Here is a 24,242-nt window from a genome sequence, read left to right as displayed (position 1 = left end):
ATTCTAAATAAATCATAATTAACTGTACTTGTCATATATATCGTAATCTTGAGTGCAAAACATTTAACTTCTTTATTCCATATGAATAATATTTAGGTGCACACTTTTCTTTCACCTGGATATGAGATTCAAATGATGCAACAGAGTTGCAATTCCTAATAGCTATCGGATTATTATTCCATATTTTAACTGCTGATGGAATAAAAGATGATGTTGAGTACCTCAGTCTTGTACATGGTTGGCTAAAATTATTGGAGTTTCATTATTCATAACTTATCTGGTTTCCTCCTACAGGTGGGAGTAAATCCTGAAGAAAAACTGGTGGTGTTCTGTTCAGTCGGAACTTTAATTTCTGAAATGCTCCAATCATTTTAGATGTCATTTTGACAATGTTTTCAATATGATGATCCCAACTCCCGTTAGACGAGCAGGTTAAAGCAGAATGTTTATGAAAATCAAGTTGTTGTTTTTTTGTTGTTTTTGCAGCAGCAGCATTCAAAATTCAAATGTCTTTTTGGCAATCTTTCTTCTTGCGTTCTTATTTGGACTATTCCATTATAATGTGTAGGTAACAGGTAGTAGCTAATCTGTTCATTGAACCGTAAATGTTGTTGTTTTAAGGCGTCTGCGAACTGCCTGTCTGCGTAATGGGAGGACACCGAATTAGGCTTCCATGGCTGTAGGTTTTTGTTCAAGATTCCACATTATGACTGGATGTAATCCTTCCATACTCTTGTAGCTTATTTGAATTTCAAAGTCACTGAATGTGTTATAGCTCTGGATAATAATATTGAGTATTACATCAACAGCCTTATAGATCATGTTATTATATGTTGGTACTAATTATTCTTAATCCTGTCTATCATATCGAGTGTAACCATGGTAACCGACTGGTCTGTTTTGTCATTACTCTTAACTAGTACATACATTGCTTTAGGGCATGGAGAAAGAAGTTAGTGAAGCATGTGATTACTTGTGTAAACAGTTCCCTAGTTCATTATTGTTCTTGAAACAGTATATCTTTTTTATTAATCATGGAAATCATCAATATTTAACAAAGATTAAATGAGCTTTGTCCAGATTGTGACCATGGTGTATTAGCACCTGAGCCATGCTTATGGATTTCACAAGATTGTAAACTTCTATAAACTGATTGCTTTATTCCACATCAAACTGTCATGATGTAAGTCAGTGTTTGGTCATCACACTGTTGGCCTGGGTTCAGACCCCACACAGGTACAATGTGTGAAGATGTTTTCTGGTGTCACATGCTAGCATATTGCTGGAATATGCCAAAAAAGCAGTAAAAATGTATTCACTCAGTGTTCAAACTGGCATTTTCCCCCACTTCTGTCTCTCATGGGGCAGTGGGGTAGCCTGATGGTTAACAAGTCACACTTGTCACGCTGAAGACCCGGGTTCGACTCCCCACATGTGTGAAGCCCCACATGTGTGAAGCCCATTGTGTGAAGCCCATTGTTGGTGTCCCTTGCCGTGATATTGCTGGAATGTTGTTAAAAGCGGCGTGCTCACTCACCCACTCTCTCTCTCTCTCTCTGTGACAAGTTTGTGGTCCATTCATTGTAAGTTAAACAGTGATGAGAGTAGAAAGTGTGGTGCTGTGTTTGTATGACAATTACAGTGTGACAGATTTCCTTGAAGAACACAGAGAATCATCTCAAGTCAGCCCTCCTTCCATTGCCTACAGGGTTGTGTGCATGCTATCTGTCGATAACCCTCAACCAGCAATAATTAATCAAAATAATGACTCCCTGTCAAAATAATGAATATGATAAAGGCAAGATCATTATTTGTAGGTTTTGCCCCAGTAGTATTTGTCATGTTTGGGATACTACAACAGAAGCAATTTTGAAATAAACCTTTTCTTAATAACCTGCTCCATGGTCTGAAACCAATAATATGGTAGTTTTGGCCTTTTCATAAAACAATGGCTGTAATGGGAATTAGTTTTTATTTGTCTTTGAAATGTTACATATCACAACAATATAAGATGGTGTGCAAAAGAGCCTCATCCAGAATAGGACTTTAGTCATCTGATATTCCAACTCTCATTGAAATCATCAGCTGATGTGTCAGAGTCTGGTTCAGTTAGTGACTATTGTATTAGCTCCCACCTCTCCTCAGTAATCATCTCTTACAACCATCACCGATCAGTATCCCCTACATCGATCATTCATCCATTATAGCAATGATGGCTACAGTGGTTTTTTTCCCAGTGGGGTGTCACAGCCTCGTCATTGTACTATGAGAAAGTCCATTATAGCTATGAAGATAATTGTCCACACAAATCATTTAGTTTATAATGAAGCATATGACTTTATGGATAACAACTTCTTCTTTATTACATAGAGCAATGTTTCGGTGTAAATTCTGACACTGTTTTCAAGCTATACGACTTTATGGATAGCAACTTCTTGTTTATTGTATAGAGCGACATTTAAGTGTAACTTCTAACACCGTTTTCAAGCTAAACATCGCTCTGTGCAATAAGCAAGCAGTTGTTATCCATATTGAGTCATATGCCTCATTATTGACTCACCAACTTAATGCTGATTAAACAATTAGTTGAGTTTGTAGAAAGGACTAGATGTTTTCATAGATTGTCATGGAGGGAACTACCTTCTTCATGAATGGAACACTCTACAGCCTGCTGTATCCATTCATAGTAAGGTCCTTGCTGTCAGCACCTATCGTAGTCATGCACGCCGTATCTCCACCAACTGTAACACTTCCTATTTTCAAATGATCGTACAAAGTTGTTTATATTCACAGTTTCTGTGTTGAATCAAGTTTTCCATCAGTGTACAATGCCGCTTAAAGAAGTTTGTGTGCAATGGCTTATAAGACTTGAAGAATTATAAAAAGGGGATCATTTTGTGGATGTCAACTTCTGCAATAGGAGGTACATGACATTCCAAAATGTCAGGTTCCTTGTATGACTGATGTTGACATTCATAACCCATCCCGCTTTTTGTGTATCACTTCTAAGAGAGATTCAAAGCATTCTTAATGATTAACATTAGTCGTTTATGTGACTTCCCTTGATAGGCACACTTTTTATGGTTGTTACTTGACAAATGCTTGCCAACTAGATGGAGTATAAAAACTATACCCGGTACACATTTGTTTTGTTCAGTCAGATTTTTCTATTTTAATTGGATTGAAGTTGTTTTAATCTTGAGGTTTTGTGGCAAGAAACAAGTACATGCATTTAAAGTACAGTGAGTTTAGAATTACTGCTACCATGTTACTGAAACAAAGCATTCAAATAGTTTACAAAGTTTATACCCAGCTCGATTTTGTAGGATATAGTAACATTTTTTATCAATCTGTCTAATCTGTAAACAACCTTTATTTCTATAAAATGTAGATGTTCAACATTTATTGATTGGCATCCATGTCAGACGATATACCAAGAACATAACCTACTGAAGTTGTGTTTTAAAAACATAGTTAATGAATTAAGAATTGTGATGAGTTTGTTCACTGACAGATGCCAGTAGAACATGTTTTGTATTAAATATTTCTACCTAAAGTAAACACTTTCTCAAAGTAACAGCTGTATTTGCAGTGTTCTTTATGAGCAAATATGAACCATTTGATGTATATCTTTCCGTAATGTATAAGGAGACTTTCTACAGTTAAGAAGAATTTCAACAGCAATATATAAATTATATGATTAATCTGCCATGTACATTTGATTTTTCTGAGGGATGAATAACCTAATGACAACTGAATACCTGTCTACACTGAAACTATTCTATAGGATACCTTCTATAGTACTGGTACAGTGTATGAAGCACCTTGACAGGGACACTGTGTAATTACTGCTCACTGTTATTGTACATGTGTATAGTTCGCTCAGATCCAAATTACTCACTGAAAATTGTGTAATTAGATCATCATGTAAATAGTTATTAATTGTGTTTTATTTACATATTATGTGTGTGTATATACTTGTCAAAAGTTAGTTCAAGATTATTTGCTTGTCTGCTTTACACAATCTACAAAATGTAAGTGTTGGAAAGTAAGATTTACCTTTACAGAAGGACTACAATAATCAGTTAAATAAAATTCTTTGAGTGGTTGAGGTGTAATATGTCATATCAGGGATGCAATTTAACCTGATTCATTTAACAGAAAAGTAATACATCTTTTAAACTATTGGAAATCTTGTCCTCCGATACGTTTACAACAAACTCAGGAGAGGGGCGTGTGGCAGTTGGTGTTCTGTTATGTAGTGTGGTGGTATTGGTGTGTTCGACCTGTTGAAGGGCAACATGAGACAAAACATGGTATGGGGAATTTAGAAATACAATAAAATGTGATTGTATTTTCCAGTTACAATATATACTGGACAAAATAAGTTAGGGATATTGGTATTTTTAATATTGATATTGTATAAGTGTGTAAGTGAATAAATAGATCAGTATTCATAATTTCAAAATTTACATATATCCTAACTATTTTGGTCCAGTATAGTACTGCTCAGAAACCTGGTTTATAGATAAAAACAGGTTAATAGTGTTTGCCCTGTGACAACCTTAACTGTTCATCAAGCTGATCACTCACCATGTTCTGAGATCTACATGTGTATCAGTGGTGATTCAGGGATACCAACAACGTCTTACTTCCCCAATTGTTTACATATTTTCTTCACAGACAAATAGGGTACTAATGTCTTAGATAGCTGTCAAATTGTTTCACCCAAAAATATTGACCTCAGAAGTGAAAATGGCTTGTAAAAAAACCCAGAGCAATGTCAACATCTGGTGAAAATTATGTCTTGGATTCAATAGTCATGGCAGACTGAATATGACACTGTTATTTCACACAGTTGGCCAGGGTTTCCTGCTCAGAGGTACATTGGGGATAAGTGTCATTACAGAAACAGGAATGACAAAGCTCTTTACCAGTATTAAAAACTTAAAATAAAGTTATCTTTCTTGAATTAGTGTTTCAATCTTTCATCCTGGAAATTAGCTGAAGGGATAAGTGGGAACTGCTCCTTTTTACTCCTCACAACCTGCAATTATTCTGGTTCCCAATGCCTCCACACGGTGGTGAGAATGCACATCCTACAAGCTGTTAACCTTTTACTTTGATCTAGCCACAGCTTAGCAACGCTAGATGTATGCATGTTTGCCATGTTAGAAGTGAATGTGGGAATAACATTTTTCAGCAGCTATTGTCCATGTATTTTTGCACAATTTACTGACGATTTGGGTCACTGCAAATAATTGCTGTATTCCAGGAACCTTCAAGATCTTGTACCTGAAGGGGATACAATCTTTCAGAACAACCTTTTCAAAACACTACTTTCTAAGATAGTTAATAAGTGTCGACTAGACAGTACTAGAGCTCCACTACACATAAAAAAGTGTCTTATGTAAATTAACAGAACCGATCCTTCTTATTTACAGACCTTTCGGTAAGGTGTGGATGCTAGTGACTCATCCCAGGCTGTCGGAGGCCAGATGTTGCAATATACACATCAACACCCAACCTTTTCCATGTAATAGTGTGAGTTGGACTTGTATATTTTTTATAACCTCAGTTCATGGAGAATGGAAAGGTTGGCAAAAACACTTTTAATTTTAATTTATAATTTATAGGAGATCTATGAGAGATATAAATGTTGGATTTCAGAGAGATTTCTTTGAAAGCAGTATCAACGTTGGTTGGAATACAACCTGTTCTGTCCAATGTTTACCAAATCCTATTTCCGCCTGTCAGGTGATTAGTTGTAATTGCCTTTGCTCGTTATACGTGATATTCCTGTAATTTATGTATCAAGGCGATATATAAATAAAGTCATTAACATGATTTGTTTGTTCTTGTTATAAATGACACCTCAAGAAGCAGGTGCACGACTGACACATAGTTATTGGATGGATAATTCTCTACGTTTCCAAATATCTCAAGTCTGGGAGATAAGAACGTTTTTAAATGACTATCATTTTCTAACATATCGTCCCAAGAGGATCCGAAACAACATGCTTCCATTATGTCTTTGTCAAAACTGTCGACTCACAAAACGAGTACCAGGTGGTGAAAAATGTGACATTGCTGACGGGTCAAGATTGATTAAGTAGTACGTTCCCGTTATCTTAGATGTAATATTGCTGAATGTGGTTGTTCGTCTTCAGCTGAAAGCGTCTGGCGAAAGGCTGAAACCCAAATGAGTGATAGACAATATCCAATACAACGGAGACCATATAACAAACCCTTCATTGTAGCAAGGATAACACCGTATAATAAACCCTTTATTGTATGGTCGAGCTGAATACAATACACACCTATGTCACCGATGCCTCGCGAACAATGTGTGGTGTGACTGCAGGTGTGAAGCAACATTGACGTCATAGTATGTGAAAGTAAGTCTTTACTCTTGAGAGCTTTGATGTTCTCTGAATTACCATTACTCACGTTTCATTCAGGGATAGTTTCTCATTTGGGTTTGGCTTGAGTTAATTATCTCCATGTAAATATCCTTTCTCGAGACACCGTGTGAATATAGCAATGCATCTGATTGGTCCGTAACTGCATTGCTCACACTTTCCCAGCCTTCACCACTCGGATTCCCACAGTATATAACGTTTTTGGGAGCATGAAGATGACATTCTGATCGTACCTAGAAATTGGCAGTGAATGTTACGCAGTCGGAAATGGTTAAGCTTTATCACACCACTTGTGAATTTCAGGGGTGAGTGTGTCAGGCAAATCAGAGGGTTATGGTTTATAGTCTCCCTGGGTTTAGCAATGATTCACTTTGTCTGGGTATGATGTGCCATACACCATCGCTATCTACAGTAGTTGGCCATATTAAGTGAGTCATCATTAGTGAAATTCCATAGACTTGCATGTTAGTTAACTCTTTAGTTTCGGTCGAATTGCTTTCAATGCTTATCTGCCAGCTGGGAAATCATCTCAGCTACATACACATAATTTCCATTCAATTTTCCTATGATTATTTGTGAAGCCTATTTCTGGTGTCCCCCGCCGTGATGTTGCTGGAATATTGCTAAAAGCGGCGTAAAACCAAACTCAGTCAGTCAGTCCTATGATTATTAAGAAAACTCCAACTATTTAAACAACATATATTAGACATACCAATTAGGTTTAACATGACTGTCTATGGGATAGATTAAAATTAAGTGGAAAGATGAAAGAAAATTATGTACACGTATAGCTGAAGATGATTTCCAAGATGTTTGCAGAATATTAAAATAAAATGACTTCTACTAAATTTATGTAAATTATTCTTGCTACAGTTAATTAACATATAAGTCTATGGAAATTCACTAATGATGACTCACCTATGGCCAACTACTGTAGGCCCTGGTTACATATTGTGTCCATCTATCCTCATTGTGGACACAGTCCGAATGCTGTCTCCTAATGGGTTTGACATTTTGGTAATGAGTTCGTTTTCCATCACGTGAAGTAACAAGTGAAATAAATCTAATAAAAACAGTCACATCCTTCTAGGCGTATCATGTATCATTCGTCACTACTCGTACCTTTCCGTAACGGCTTCTCCCGGAATAACACGAGTTCGCGATGATGCTATAAAGGCTAACATCGAATTCTTGCGGCTGCGAATACCCCGCCTACTCAATTTACTCATGGCCGTTCAAGACGTTCTTTGCAGAGAACACAGAGAACAAACAACAAGTCACAAATCTAAAATATATTATAGCATACAATAGTATCCACCACAACCTATATAATAAGTTTCCAAACATATACAATTTTAAATAAAGTTATATGTCTGGTAGTAGGTTTTGAATCCTAAAAATCTTCCAAATTCAGAAATACATAAAGCTAAATTTTCTTAAAATGATGACCGAACATATCGATGTCGTGTTTACATACACAAACAGATGTAACTATACGAATATACGTTTTTGACCCCGACGGGTTGAAATTCCTAAACGGAACAAGGAATTGCGCATACTGGTCAGGAAACGTCTTGTGCGACTTGGGGTGGAGTTTTTACTACTTTCGGTGTTTTTGCTAGGTGTCACGACCCCGGTTGAAGGCTGGATGACGGCCTCCGATGTGGTGGTCACGCGCCCACTCTTCTTCACTGGAAGTAAGAATACACTTAGTCTATGTCTTTCTAGCAAAACATATGGTTGTATTTGTGTCTAGATCCTGAGTATAGAGAGACCAGGAAGATCGTTAAGCTCCCATTGAAATAATAATTTAAAAAATATGTAACAAAATAATAATTGTGGCTTATCTGGGTTCCGTTTTATGTTAAATTCCGTAGGCTTCCAATTTTTAGGTTCCAACTTACTTTGAAACATATCCAGGAAACATCTTCCGGGAGAAGGTTTCTTAGTGGGTCGATTCAGCTGTTCTGGTGTTATTGCTTTGCATCGGTGAAGTGTCAGATGTTTCTAAGAATGCAGAAAAAATAGACCATTTCAAAGAGGTATGTCGTACCTTATAAAGAGTTATACCTGTACAACATATCTGCATCACAAAAAGTTCATGAATCGAAGATAACGCTAACGTACTGGTTACAGCACCTATTTCAACGTCTACCATTTACAACCAATTCTGGAATACGAATGGTGGTTCATAGAGCGAAATGGGGAAATTCTGAATGAAGACTGCCGTTGGTTACCTTTTTGCAATTTTCTACACTTCTGATACTTTTGTCTACAGCCTCAAAATTCTCCGACCATGTGCTATGTTGAGGTATGGCTTCCATCACAAAGCTGATGACAGAGTCGTCTACCCCTTCCCCAAATGAATTTGTCAGACGGTGGTAAACATAGCTGAAGTCGGCATCAACTGGTCTGTCAATACTCGGATGGTTTATCCTCTGAAAGGCTTCAGACACAGCTGAATTCTTGCAATTCGGAGTCAGTGGCTTCTCCGTCGTTTGTATGGGGTTGGAGTGGCTGACGGCTCCGGTATTTCCTGCAGTGGCTACCTTATGGATGGATGTATTTTTGACAACCTGTTCGTCTCCGCAAATTTTGTTGAGGATATTCAACACAAATTCAGCTGCAAAAACATCCAATGTATCCTGATTATATTCATTTATTGTTTCTTGTGCAATCTCCTTTCCTTGTTTGGCTCGGTCCAGAGCATCTGAAACAATTTCAGCAGCGAACACATTCAACATATTCTCATCGTTTAGACGCTTGGCGGAGTAACTATCTCTGACTTGTTCCCTCACAATGTTATCAATGACACCGGAAACAAATTCAGAAGTAAATTTGTCTAAGTTATCCCCAGTAGGCATTTCGTCTGCAGTTTGCTGACTGTTCTTGTAGCAATCTTCAGTTGAAATATCCGTCGAATAGTTCATGCCAACATTTCGTTTCCCGTTATCCTGTTTCTCAATGACTTGGGAAGCAGTTGTGGTGTCAAAAATATTCAGTCTGTCTTCCCCACGATCAGGATCCTCTCGGATCTCTTTGCAAATCTTTTCTAATGAACGAGCTACTAGATCACTGACAAACTCCTCTTCCTGGGCAAGAATAGCGGCTTCAGCCTGAGCAACGATCCAGCCAACAAACCTCTTCACACAACAGTCGTCAGGTGTAGGGGTAGGGTTAGGGTTAGGGTTAGGGTTAGGGTTAGGGTTAGGGTTAGGGTTAGGGTTAGGGTTAGGGTTAGGGTTAGGGTTAGGGTTAGGGTTAGGGTTAGGGTTAGGGTTAGGGTTAGGGTTAGGGTTAGGGTTAGGGTTAGGGTTAGGGTTAGGGTTAGGGTTAGGGTTAGGGTTAGGGTTAGGGTTAGGGTTAGGGTTAGGGTTAGGGTTAGGGTTAGGGTTAGGGTTAGGGTTAGGGTTAGGGTTAGGGTTAGGGTTAGGGTTAGGGTTAGGGTTAGGGTTAGGGTTAGGGTTAGGGTTAGGGTTAGGGTTAGGGTTAGGGTTAGGGTTAGGGTTAGGGTTAGGGTTAGGGTTAGGGTTAGGGTTAGGGTTAGGGTTAGGGTTAGGGTTAGGGTTAGGGTTAGGGTTAGGGTTAGGGTTAGGGTTAGGGTTAGGGTTAGGGTTAGGGTTAGGGTTAGGGTTAGGGTTAGGGTTAGGGTTAGGGTTAGGGTTAGGTTTAGGGTTAGGGTTAGGGTTAGGGTTAGGGTAAGGTTTAGGGTTTCTTGTTAGGGTTCGGGTTAGGGTTAGGGTTAGGGTGACGTGACATTAAACAATATGGTTGGTAAGTATCCGGTATTCTGTAAGTGTACCGGGACCATTTTTATTGAAAGCATAATACTATATCTTTCTAGGTGTCTGTTCTGTTAGCAAACTCTACACATGACAGGCCGAGTGTGTGAGTTGTTTTGTATAGGCAGAAAGTAACAATATCAAAAAAGATTATAGATAGTTTACTATTTGCCGAGTAATAAAATAGCAATGCCACTTTTCGCACCCCATGGAGGTACAACATGGGGCCTTAGATTTCTCTACAACGACGCCTTCATCTGTTGGCATCCTTCAAGAGGAGGTAACTGCACAGCAAAACAAAAGTACAAAGATGTCGTATACAAAAGAATCTATGTTTTCGGCGTTTGTGTCTATCATGTTGGAGGTTTTGACACGATACACACAGATCGATGAATTAGTCTACTTCACACACCGCCAGTTTGGTATAGCTTGTGTTAATTACTTAGCGACATTTACATGTGGCTACTTACACTCTTGTGCTGCATCACTCACACAGTCATCAGTGTAACGGTTATCTTGTCGCAGAAAAAGTCTGACGCTTCGAACTTCCCGGTAGTAGAACACTAACAACAGCTGTGTAGTGAAGGGTAACGTCACTGACCAATCGCTTGGCGTTATGATAAGGTAGATAACTCTGACGTCGCGTAAAGTTGCTGACCAGTGTCAGAGTTATATCTGTTTCGTCTAGATCAAGATTCTCTCTGTTTTAATCAATTTAACATTCTGTCTGTGTTAACCATGTTCAATAGTAATCGACACAGTGATTTCCATTTGAGAGTCTCGGAGTAAAACACTCGATGGATTCAGGATTCCGGGGAGGGATGTGGGTGTTGTGATGGAAATTTTCACGTCACAGATGGATCAAGGATATTCATGCGACTAAACACGATAACGTCACAGGGAACAACAGAAATTTTGATTAACACATATTGGGAAACAAACCCGGGTTGTCGGACCGACAAGCAAACACCTTAGACACAAGACCACCGCACCACCTTACTTGAATCGTAAACAGAATGCAGATATCATGCATGCACTGAATACCCCTAGCGGCAGCTAACTACATATTGTCGACTCAGATAGATGTACTTGTATATCAAGTCGTTCTTGGGTCATTTACTATAATTCACCCCATCCTTCTGACAATACTATTACATCCACACAAACGTGTGTGCTCTACATTTATTTATGTTTTAATAGCGTGAGAGAATTTTGCCGACTTTTTAGATGATATTATATATTTCTCACACATGTATATACATATAAATATAGTACATAGGATTCCATGACATTTGCTGTCCTTTCCACGTAAAGCTAATAAAACCGGTCGCGCCTACTAGAAGTTAGACAGAGACCAGATGCATACTTTACAAAACCTTGGAAGGAAAAAACCCCGAGTCAACTGTTGTATCATTTACTCACTGAACGAAGTTTCGGGAAGAAAACCGTATCACCAAAACGGCGTTAACTGATCCGACTTGGAAGAAGTGATGTTCATTGAACGTGAACCAGGCCATAGCTTACATATTTTATGTGCGCTTCTTCTTTCCACTGAAACTCACTGTTCAAGCAAAGTGAACGAATATTTGCAGTAACTTCAAAGGTTCGCTGTTCTTTTTTCAAATACCACACTGGGAATATTTAAGCTGTAATTAATAGAGTCTAGACCAGACAATCCAGTGATTGTCGTAATGAGAATCGATCTTCGCAATTAGGATTGAGGTCGCTGAGACTATGTAAAATACCACATCCATTTAGTCGCCTCTCAAACAAGCGTAGGCTGCTGGCACCCAAAATAGTGTACTCTTAGACCAAACTGCGTCTGAGTTATAAATATGCTTTCTAAAACAGCTGTGTGAATGTCAACAATTCACCTATGTTTCTTGATTTCTTCTGGGATTTGTTTTCATATTTATGAAATTCGCAACGGAAGTGAGACGGGACCAGACACAGTGACCACCTGCACATGTAGAATACTGTCGCACTAGCTACTGTGGACTATCTTCAGCTGATCAGCATCCAGTACAGCTGATGCGTGAGGGTGTGATTACGTGTGATTGGAAAACCAAAATCGATTGATTTTAGAGGAGAAAAAGACTATTTTTGCAACATTGTTCAAGACAGGTTGAGTGCAAATTGGGATGCATTAAAGGCATATAAAAAATCAAAATGAATTATCTTCTTAAGGTGGGACAAACACTCCAAAGTTCAGCGTATCTATAGTTAGGCATGAAATGCATGTGGACCCGTTTTTTCGTAAATATCTCTTCATCCAATGACCCAATCGATCTCAAACTGTGCAAGTGGATGTTTTGTCAGACAACCTAATCACATTGTAAATCGCCGAGTTTATGCATTTGTATTAAAGAATCTATCTATGTAACTGTCAACAAAATAAACAGCAGAACGCAGACGGCTTGCAGAGGGAGAGAGCCAATAACCTGTAACAGCGGCAGTGTTGGGTCATAAAGGTCATATACACTGCTTGCACCTATTTCATTATATTCCAATACAACTTCAGGTGCAGAAACATGGAACCGTTCCAGGACCACCTTTTTCCGTTTTGTTTCATTGTCGACAATGTATCTAATGTGTCAGCTTTTTAAGTTTCAGTACACTAAATGGAATGGATATTACTACAGGTACCGCCTCCAAATTTGAGGTTCATCGTGATGCATGGTAATCTCAGTATATGGTTACCACTTTCCTTGAGATTCCTTGTCAGAATAAGTTACCAAACATTCGGTTGCCATCCTTTTCATTTGCCTCCTAATTAACATAAGGGGGTGGACTTCGCAAAACGGCTGCTGGAGCGTCTATTGAAGAATCATCAAGAAGTGTGTAGCTTCAGAAATACTGCTTTGGGTATTGGAGGTGGGGTAAGATCTCGGTCACGGAGATGAGGTGCCCACACATGTACGACCGAGTCCGAGACGCGGCTGAGGCAATAAACAGCTGTCCTGCTCTCTGGGCAGATGGTCAATCAGCTACAAAATGGAGGCTGTCTGCCCAGTGTTTGAGTATTTTAAGGTTCACTTGAGTTTAGATTTCCGTCGCTCAGAACTGTTTGTCAACAAAGAAAGCACACAAAGGTATTCATGCTCTTAGCATTACTGCCCCTCACAGATAACATTTAAGAAATTTGAATTTGAGCGAGTGCAGTGGATGATTTGAGACTATGTTGTCCACAATGTCCTCATCCTCAATAATCTCCAGGGTGTAAGTTCCGACAAATCTCCACTAGGTGTCCTCGATAATCTCCAGGGTATACTTCCGATAAATCTCCACTAAGGTCCTCGATATACCCTGGAGCTTATCGAGGATGCAAGGTCCCATGTCTGAGCCCTATGATAAGGATGTCCACCCATGGTGTACCATGGGTTGTCATGCTGGCTAACCTGGACGATATGGGCGATTGTGTAACCTTGTTTGACTTCAGTCATATCAAACACCCGATTGTTGGACTCATATTTCGAATAAAAGGGTGGTGTGTTAATTAACAAATATATTTACACTAAAAGTGAGTAAGATGATTTCATTCTAGAACACAGAATAAAGTAACATCAAACATTTCAACTTTCAATATTTTTATTCTAGCTCATGTGGTACATGAACAGTATGTACAAATTTTCCAAGCTATAAACTCCGTCTTTAAACCATAAACAATGAATAACCCTATAAAGTGTTTGTGGAGATGTCCAATTTGTGCGTTGGACGAGCCATAGTGACTCTATCATCTGCTTCATACAGACAATGAGATTGCAATAGTTTCAAAAATTAACATATGGGAGATTTATCACTTCTGAGATTACAACTAAGAGGAAACTTTCTGTTGAATAAGAGATTTCTGTAGAATTATGGAGCAAATCAAATGATTCTATTCTTTTACACAAACACACAAAACACATTCAGGCAATTATCTTAGTCGAGACTTGGTCTTTCCTTGGGGTACGTTTCCTTGCTGTAGTCTCTGAGTGGGGAGTAAAACTGAAAGCAAAAACACTGATTAAATATCATATACGAAACATAATTAAAAAAATGTTGGACTTTGTACAGGCCTATAAATTAACTTGCTTTTCTACAGTGCAAAAACTGCAAAGTTAGGTTAATTGACAAAATGTAATTTTTAGATTAAAATTGATATTTTATACTTATCCTGACTCATGCTTAATTGAGCATGAGTCAGGATAAGGAAAAATAAGATATATTGTGCACCATGTTGACACAGAACATTACTGTGATACTGTTTGATGCTTCATTGACTTTGCTCACCTTGTACTGCCTGCGTTCATATTGCTGCCATGGTTGGGGATTGTTCTTCCTGTCCCAGCTAAACACAAAAATTTTTGTTACTACAGGATTGAGGATGTGGGTAGCTACTGATATTAATGTGCCCAAATGCAAGCTCACTGACATCGACCAGGCCTTAACCTCTACACTGCTCAACCAGACAAACAATACTTGATCTGACATAATAAACACACTGTCAACAATATTTTCAACTGGTAGTTGATTTTACAGTATCAATGAAATCAGACATGCAAGGGTTTACTTTCAACAGAGCCAATTAGACTTAGAGAGTATCATTCAATGTTTTAACGTAATGTAAAAACAACCATTACGATAGCGATAGTCTATTGCAACCAACTATTGCAAAAGCTTTTTTCACCTTGAATTGTCTCATTTGAAGTCATTTCCCAAATGAATGTATAGTTGATGTGACATGAAAACAAGCTGAAGTAGTTTCAGTCAGATATGAATGGAAGTCAACTACTAAACTATCGATAGTCACACATACTATCGATGCATCGTTTTCGTTTCCACCATCGATTAATTGTTATCGGAGACTCAACAATTGCAATCCATCGATAGTTTGATGCATCGTCACAGCCCTATTGGCTACTGTCCATTTTCTATGAATGTTTATCCCAAATGACACCTTTAAATAATATACCATGATATACCATCACTGTTTGAAATAAGGCATAGAAGCAGACAAAGACAATAAAGACACAAGAACAAATGGGTCCTGAGACATGTTTTCGGTGGAATATTGTAATATTACTAAAAAACACTAAGGAATCCACATAATTTGGAATACTACATTCACTTCCAGCTCAGCTGTCTTTTTGTAATCATATTCTCAATATCGAAATACTGAGACATCATACGAACGAGACTAACTCATCCTTGCTGGAAGCACATCTCCCCATTTATCTTTCCTTTGTAAATCCCTGAACATGATAATATGGTTCAAGCCCTACGCATGATGGAATGCTATTGTTATTGTATCATTCAGTTATAGGTAGACATACGTTAAGCAATTTATGAGAATATTGTATCAACCACAAACAACCCATCAAATAAGGGATAATGGTGACAATAAATTACTTGTTTGAGTATAATCACAGTAATATTGTCAAAGGAAAACCAAACAGAATTGTTGCATGCCTCTGATATATAAGTATGTACGGCAAGTTACTCTGCATCTGAATAAACCTTGGATTCATTTTCCAGGGTATTTTATTTTAAGGCAAAATTGCAATGAAACACCACATTCTCATAACAAATGATGGTCGAAGTGGACTTTACTGGTTGCACTTACTCTGTTGACCATGAAGGAGCACCTAACCCTAATTGATTGTAATGGTGTGCTTGACTGTGAAGGGGATCCAAGGACTAAGGATTGAGTTGGGCTTTACCTACATTTACCCTATCACAACTAACAATAACGATCGATAAGACAGGCGTGATCTGTTAAGCAAGAGTTTGAGTATGCTCTTGGCCAGTCAACTCTACAAAAAGGCTGTGCTGGGAAAACTGCATTCTTGTGCAAACTTTCTATTTTCAAATTTTCAAATGTACTCACTACCCCTTCAAAAATAGCATCATACAATTGATGACATTATCAAGTTGTGAGGGTATCTTTGCAGACATGACGTCAAGATGGAGCAATGTTTTATTGTAACAATTATGAATTGTTCACTGAGAATTTTCAAGCAGATATCTTATGTATAGTGTTATACTTCATGACATTTCCAGTGGCTTGTTGCAGTCTCTGAACATTTTATCAATATTGTGTGTTTTTTCCATCTGACTAAATTATAACCAGAGCAGAAAAAAACCCTCTTACCATACATCTGGGTTTCTCGTGGCGAGTCTCATGGTGTAAAAGAAAGCTGCAGCAGCTCCCACACCAGTCGCAACAAACAGGGGGATCAACTGTAAAGTAATACAGAAAATATTAATGAACATGGTTGACACTGATACCTTAGTAGCGTTAGTAGCGTTTTCAAACTTATTTCACATGAGAAAATCTGCTCATAAGAAGATTATTTATAACATCATTGCTTAATGGGTTTTTTTTGTATTCATACATTAAACTGGATATAGGGCAGCACTTAAAGATTGATGCACAAAACACTTAACTAAACATGAAAGTAATGCTATTTACAAATTACATTCATTAACACCATTTTCCCAAATACTTTGTTTAATCATAAATATGACAGTGGTGCAGACCCAGCATACATGACTATTTAGAATGCATAGAAACATTCTCCACTTCATTTACAGGCCTGGTGAAGATATTTGTTGGAACTGGTCTTCAGCAACCTAGTAACCAATGACAAACAGAATGACAAAGGATGGGGACCCTCAATGACTTTGTTAATGTAAGTCATTGTGTAAATATTGTGTGGATTGACATTCACATCAAATGGGAGTACTGCACTTTACCCGGGCGCACTTTTTCAGATTAATTAGCGCTGCTGGGGCTCGAACGCGCTTCGCTGGATTACTGACTTCGTTAATTAGTGACGTAATTGGCGGACGGTCTACCTCGGGACCACGAGCACCATCACAGTTAATGAGTGCTCGTTTAACGGGGCATTTGCACAGAAGTGAGGCGGAAGCGTGAGAAATGAAAACAAACCACTGCACACGTGCAATGGTTTGTTTACATTTCTCGCGCTTCTGCCTCACTGTGCCTGTGACGTAATTGGCGGACGGTCTACCTCGGGACCTCGGTCCCTTCCCATTCATTTTTTTTTCACGCCATTATTTCTTGGACTGTACTGACGAGTATGTATGGATCGAAATGTGTTTCAATTGGATATAATAGGATTATACTGCCCTAAGGTAAAGTCAAACCCTAAATAGGAATCGGAAAGGGTCCCTAACCCTACCACTCTCCCAACCCTATCCCTAAGGATCGGAAAGGGTGCCAAACCCTAACCCTAAGGATTGGAAAGGGTGTTAACCCTAACCCCTAAGGATCGTAAAGGTTCCCTAACCCCTAACCCTAAGGATTGTAAAGGGTGCCAAACCCTATGTATCGTAAAGGGTGCCTTACCCTAAACCCTATGTATCGTAAAGGGTGCCTTACCCTAACCCTAAGGATCGTAAAGGGTCGTTTGACTCTAAAGATGCAAGTGAAGGGAGACGGAGCAATTACCGCGATATAGCGAGACAGCGCAGTAATTGCCCCGTAGCGAGCAGTGAGGGCTGCGCCCGGTAAAGTGCATTCTAGCCCGTCAAATCAACTGATCGAGATTCGATTATTTAGGTGCCTGACTCTGAGAATGGGGGTTCGAATCCCGGATGTGACTCAACCCAATAAAAGATACTAGAAATTAGAATCTGTACTTTACGACTGACTGACTGACTGACTGAGTTTGGTTTTACGCCGCTTTTAGCAATATTCCAGCAACATCACGGCGGAGGACACCAGAAATGGGCTTCACACATTGTACCCATGTGGGGATTCGAACCCGGGTCTTCGGCGTGACGAGCCAACGCTTTAGCCACTAGGCTACCCCACCGTCCCGTACTTTACGAAAGTGTAATACCAAATAACGTGGTATACCTACAAACAGTCATAGACTTTCACTCCCTTCAGACTGGAATGTTGAATATTATAGTTAAATTTTACCGAATTATGGATTTCCGAACATAAGGCTTATCATGAGGTGTCAGGACACGATTTCAAGGGCACATCAAAACAAAGAAATAAACGTTCGCGGGAATACTTCAAGAGCAGAATTTTCGATTAAGTTATTCTAAGACCGACCGAAGAATTCCCTGAAACGTTTCTCACCGAAGGATGCGATTTCAAACTTGACATTGTCAACCCCTTCATGGTTAATGCCGCTTTAGTTTTGACCGTGCAAGCAGACTGAAAGATGGCGGATGTTACTGTATGCTACTATGATCACAACTCATGCCATATACATGTCCGTCTGTTGATTATGTTCGATATCGTATCAACGAGTCACTGTGCAACTGTTGATTAAAATTACATTTAGGTGAAGTGTATTTTTCTCTAGGGTCCTGAACCTCAAGCTGCAATGCAGGAGCACAGAATCCACCAGCCTCCATAGTGGGAAAGTTTCCAAGAGAATAATTACATATCTGTTTTATTCTCCGCAAATGTATTTCCTCTTGCATATAGCACGTGCACGTCTGCATGTGTACAAGTCTTCTAGACACAGACGTTATGGAAGTATCTTATTTATCAGCTGGAAGAGACAGTGAGTGAGTGAGTTTAGTTTACGCCGCACTCGGCAATCTTCCAGCAATATGGCGGCGGTCTGTAAATAATCGAGTCTGGAGCAGACAATCCAGTGGTCAACTGCATGAGCATCGATCTACGCAACTGAGATACGATGACATCCCGTTAGTCACCTATTACGACAAGCATGGGGTACTAAAGATGTTTGCATTTCTAACCCGGATCTTCACGGAGACAGTGCAAGGAAAACAATGACAAAAACAATTCCTACAATAACGGTGTTTTTAAGAAATATAATAGCAGCGTTTTCTGTATTTGTCACCTGAAACACAAAAGAGCATTTGATAAAATATAACTGTTGTACATGGTGCTATTAACCTTCCAAATAAAATAATTTCAAGACGATGGCTTAGTGCCAGTATCAAACATATGGTACCTTTCAACATCATACCGATGTCGGGTTTTAACAGCTGTACAGTGGCTAAACTTGGAACACAGGCGTTAAACTAACTGTCTTATAGTCCCTGATCCATATTTTCTTTCCGTCCAGACCCTACTGTAATTCTGTAGCCATAAATCAAACATGTCTAAATTTTCCACACATTTCTGAATCTCCTATTTCAATAAGACGGGTTTTTTTCAATTTTAATAAAATTGTATCTTTCAGTGAAACATATGTATTAGTACCAAGCGTTATACTACACTAGTCATAGTCGTGACATCTACTGATTGAAATACCAAGTCATTTTTGTTCTTTTGTTGGGGAAATGAAAAAAGTCGAGGTATGTCGACAGTATTATATAATGAAAGAAAATAAGTTCATGTTGTTTTCATCTGACTTTTTAAATTTATCTTTTCTTTGTTTATTAATAAATCATTTCCTTGGACATTACTGAATTTATCTGCGTTGGCGGAACCAATGGGGGTTCGAACCCTCTGAAGCCCCTCCTTTCAAAATTCCAGGATCCGCCCGTGAAATGGTACCTTTGGGAGATATAATTCGAAGGGGTCACCATTCTGTGTCGATCAGGAAATGCCATGTACATAAGTTGTTAGGAAAATATGTTCTCATACAGCCTGGTTCCCGGGGTCTGCTGCGCTATTCGCTTCTCATAGTGTTAGCATTGACTGGGTGCCTATCTAAACACGTAACTCAAGCGCGCACACAACCTTAGAGCTTTTAAATGACATAGACTCCAGTTAATTATTCTCACATACAAATTAGATAAATAAACCTTTTTCCTTTTTTTTTTACCATAACATGTATGATCATATGGATATATGTGTTGAAAGTATTATTTATCCACTAGCATATTTTTATCTTTGCAAAATAATATTAAAAGATGCGTATTCATACAGCAGAACCAGTTAGAGCAACCGACTGCGTTCTGTATAATATAAAGTTTGTATATCGCAAAAATTCCGTCAGGTGTCGCTGACTCAGAAAGCCACTTCCGATTTTCAGCGCGTTGTTTTCATTTTCTAGCATTTATTACATCGATTGAATTTCTGCATCTGAACTATTTCTGCCATTATTATCGAAAAATGGATGATGATCTGGGCATTGACGGTGTTGATCCGAGTGTCAGCTTTTTATACAAGACTATGTGTATGTGTTATTGCATTGAATTTGGGCACGCTCTGTCAACAGGCACACGATGTTTGTATCGGCCCTTATATCATACTTGTATACAAACTTGTTAAAAACAAACAAAATGTGCATGCCGATTTGTTGGTTACCATTTGCGACCAAGGTATTTGTATGGCATCAAACAGAGTCGACATGGTGCTATCAGAGACCATATGATAAGATAAACACCAGTCTGACTGATCCAGTCTTGATTATATGTCTTGCTGGAATAGTGGGGATGACTGGCAATGTTGGATGCCCGGTTTTTGCAGTAACGGTCTTTGGAAAGATTTCCGCCCGTAACACCCGTTTTTATTTTGTATCATTCTATGCTTAAGAATAGGTGGTTTTTTTTTTATAGAAAGCCTACCCTAAACCCTTGAAATAATCATAATAAATAGAATATATTTCAAGCGTAGGTTACGGGCGGAACTGTTACCAAGTCTTTTTCTCAGATTCTACTCCAAACTCGAGCCTCCAGTAAGATTACAAGTCTTTCAGTGGAGGTCACAACTGACAAACCTTTCAATCTTCATGGAGGCTTCTCTTACTAGTACAGCTGACATCCTTGGAATTAGCATAACTGATTTCTGATTTGCAAATGTTAACAGGCAGTTTCATATTGTAGAGTGCAGCATAAACTAAACTCACTCACTACAAAGAAAGAAAACAAAAATGTATTACCATGATTACTGCTGTGTTCATTCCTCTAAAAGTATTTAACTCTCCTATCTATGAAGGATATTTGAAGTTACATGTGGTTAAATTGTCGATTATCCATAATCATATCATGTATTTTGTGAAAATTTCCACAGTGCTAGCAGTTGAAGGTCTCCCTGATCTTGAATAGTCTGATAGGCTTTGGCCTAATCTTTCTTCCCATCTTGAACTCCACTGCCCATGATTTGGCAGTTGACAGCATGTGTGCATAAGATACTGTTGTAGTTAGCCCTTTTATTTGAGATACTTTGTAGAATCCAGTTTTGTCTATTTTCATCAGCAGAGATTACCAAGTAACTTTACTGTCCACAGGTGTCTCATATGTCTATGTACACAGGCAGCATGTATGTAGAAACAAGTAAAGTATTTGGCTTAATCCAAGCAAACTGTTAAAGGTGAACTATCATCCTTCATAGTTATCTTCACAAGTTCATTTTTGGGTTCTCTTGTTTTTCAGTTTCCCGAGATCCAAAGAAGAGACGAGTAAAACCTGTTCAAAAACATCTGATACAAGTAGATTTTGGTGGACTTGATGACAGTGAAGAAGACAGTGATTTTGAATTAAACTCTCACAAAGGTGAGGATTTTCATGACTAGTGGGAATAGAATGCAGAAATGCTAGTGCCATCCGTTAGTGTACACAAACATTCAGCTTGTAAAATTCCATACATCATACTAAGTACATGCGACAAATTTATTATAACTGGTTTTCAAGTTACAAAGACTTTTCTCCATGGGATATTGTGTGAGCATCATTCTCATTTCAGCATAGTAATTAGTAGTGAGAGCAGGTTAGCTGCTATGTGACAAGAATGTGATGTCATCAAACATCAAACATTATGACATCAAGATATTTGAACAAGCCATACGACTTAGGGACCGTTCATAATTTATGGCCGGGGGGTGATGATTTTTTTGGAGAAGCATGTACAATGTGAATGACCTCCCCCCAAAAAAGAATAAATAAAAAAAATTATGTACAAAGTAAGTGACCACCCCTGCATGTCATGTACAAAATCAATGACCCCACATCAACCTTCCAATATGTTTTATGCATAATTTTTAAATATTTTTATGTATAAAATTGCTGAACACCCCCCGAAACGTGTACAAAATTGATGACCCCCCTTAAAATCATCATCATCATCTCTAGCCATAAATTATGAACGGTCCCTTATGTGGGTTTTGCTAAGATGATGAGTAGCCAGTGGCATAGCTGAATTCTTGACCCAGAACTGTAGTAGAAACAGAGATAGAAGGTATGTCGGCAGCATATGTCAGTCAAAATTCCTCAGTTGAAATTACAAATTTCCAAGTTCGTACTTGTGCAGATGTAACAAATGTTATGATGACTAGGATGTTACTGATAGCAGAACCGATAAGGAGGAATATGATTTTGGTCATACATTATTGCATGTGCCATGTGAACATGCCTCTTCATTTAGGAAAATACAGTCTTAATGTAAAATCTTGAAAAAAAACTCTTCTTGTTTCCAAACTTGTCTTCCATGGGCACTTTGTTTCGCATGACAGATAAATCTCTGATAATGTGTTTTGCCATCATTGTAGATGATATATTAAAAAAACCCTTTTTTCTGGAAGATATTCATCTACCAAAGTTTGTTCATTTGACATGCAAGGCTCCAGATAAGGGCCGTATCGGCGTATGTACGGATACAAAATATTCACAATACGGTAGGAAATAACTTAGAAAACGTAGCAGATACGCACAACAGCAATGGTGTACGGTCTTAGAATCATTTACAGACGTAATTGTTTTATTGTTTTTTTTACCTGTTTACACAAGAATAGCAATGTTGTGATGGATATGTGAAACGAAACACAAGATTACTGATACGTTAAATTCCATTCAGTACACTAAATGTACTCTAAAGGTTTTCCAGTACTCCTATTTTGAAAAAACATGGGAGTAAGCGCAGTAGTTGGAACAAATGCACGTGCGGTACGTGATGAGCGTTAACTTGGACCAACCCTACTTGTTCTCAGTGTTTCATTTAATGTGCATACCCCCTTGTAATACAAACCAATAATAACGATTTGAAACTATGATCGTTTGCTAAACAACTTTTATCCTAAGTCTAATAAAATTCTGATATTTAAATGTTCAGTTGCCAAGGTAAAATTATGAGGATTCACAATCTTAGTTTCATTTTATTCGATTTACTTTCTTGTTTAAAGTGAAATTCATCTGTACGTTTTCACTGCATACAGACTATAACTGTCGGTTAACACAGCTCTTGTGCCATTTGACAGAAAGAATGACATTGTTATACTCTTTATCTAGATGATGCATTCCAACCAATAGAGGTACCTGACGAGTCCTGATGCACATTTTTAATGCACTGCTGGTAGACACAATTTCCATTTGAATATCAACAGCAGCAAACTGAAATGTTGACACGAAGTGCACATGCTCAGTATTTCTATAGCGTGTATTTATATCCATAATACTCTTTCTCTCACGCTGTCGCAACTGAACTTGTGAAGTAAGTAAGGTACTTCTGTAGTCTGTATCAGTATCCATTACACTGTTACTCTCGGGCTGTCACAACTGAACTTGTGAATCGAGAGCAAGTACATATACTGGAGGTACACCTTACATCTGGATACAGGTACATATGAAGTTTAGAAAATCCATATATAAACAGCAGAAGACCAAATTGTTACAAAAAAGCGCATTGCTCTTTGGGCATTGGAAAGCCAGCGAGTGGGGGGTGTTGGTAGATTCTCATGGCGCTTCCTTCACCTAGCTCAATTGCCGCTAGCAAAAGATATGTATCTAGCCACCAAACGGTGATACTTTTAACATGCACCATGAACAAAATGTAATCAGCAAACGTATTGCAAACTTTCATTGTGTTCTGTATAGAACCAATGAAGATAGCAACTTTCGTGAACAAAATAGAATTTGGTTTATTCCCCAGTTGTCTTTGAGGCTGTATTACTGCAGTTGGTATGTATAATTGGGGCTCATAGCCTACACATACAGGCCAATTTTGGTAAAAATCAGATGACTGGTTTCAGATTTACAGGTGTTTAAAGTGTATTTGAGAGCTAGAAATCGTCAAAAACACACCCAGAACACGTTTTTGACACGAACGGATCGTTAGCCTGGGTCACAGGGTTATGTACCTTTCAAATAGTTCAGGAGAAGA

General features: G+C 38.4%; 3 protein-coding genes across 10 annotated transcripts in view; 1 reads left to right on the top strand and 2 right to left on the bottom strand.

Moving 5' to 3' along the window:
* Nucleotides 1–7,717: 7,717 nt before the first annotated feature.
* LOC124278654 lies at nucleotides 7,718–9,590 on the bottom strand. Its single transcript, XM_046714426.1, has 3 exons — nucleotides 8,660–9,590; nucleotides 8,327–8,429; nucleotides 7,718–8,113 (listed from the first exon to the last, which is right to left on the bottom strand). Exons 1-3 carry the CDS (start codon nucleotides 9,350–9,352, stop codon nucleotides 7,914–7,916), a joined length of 996 nt encoding a protein of 331 aa, XP_046570382.1. The 5' UTR covers nucleotides 9,353–9,590; the 3' UTR covers nucleotides 7,718–7,913.
* Nucleotides 9,591–13,774: 4,184 nt separating this feature from the next.
* LOC124278655 (cytochrome c oxidase subunit NDUFA4-like) lies at nucleotides 13,775–18,444 on the bottom strand. Its single transcript, XM_046714427.1, has 4 exons — nucleotides 18,303–18,444; nucleotides 16,338–16,426; nucleotides 14,477–14,534; nucleotides 13,775–14,191 (listed from the first exon to the last, which is right to left on the bottom strand). The coding sequence occupies exons 1-4, from the start codon at nucleotides 18,342–18,344 to the stop codon at nucleotides 14,126–14,128; spliced, it is 255 nt and encodes an 84-aa protein (XP_046570383.1). The 5' UTR covers nucleotides 18,345–18,444; the 3' UTR covers nucleotides 13,775–14,125.
* A 1,707-nt stretch (nucleotides 18,445–20,151) lies between these two features.
* The window catches only part of LOC124278651 (PHD finger protein 14-like), a 45,588-nt gene continuing 41,497 nt past the window's right edge, over nucleotides 20,152–24,242 (top strand). For all 8 annotated transcript variants that reach the window (XM_046714417.1, XM_046714422.1, XM_046714421.1 and 5 more), the window contains exons 1-2: nucleotides 20,152–20,325; nucleotides 21,524–21,643. In XM_046714417.1, the coding sequence (XP_046570373.1) occupies nucleotides 20,262–20,325; nucleotides 21,524–21,643 (184 nt within the window). In that variant the 5' untranslated portion in view covers nucleotides 20,152–20,261. The remainder of the gene's footprint in view (nucleotides 20,326–21,523; nucleotides 21,644–24,242) is intronic.

The sequence above is a fragment of the Haliotis rubra genome, unplaced genomic scaffold (assembly GCF_003918875.1).
Source record: "Haliotis rubra isolate DU_JTF1 unplaced genomic scaffold, ASM391887v1 Scf24, whole genome shotgun sequence".
Classification (NCBI taxonomy): Eukaryota; Metazoa; Mollusca; class Gastropoda; order Lepetellida; family Haliotidae; genus Haliotis; species Haliotis rubra.
This window is presented reverse-complemented; position numbering and strand designations above follow the sequence as displayed.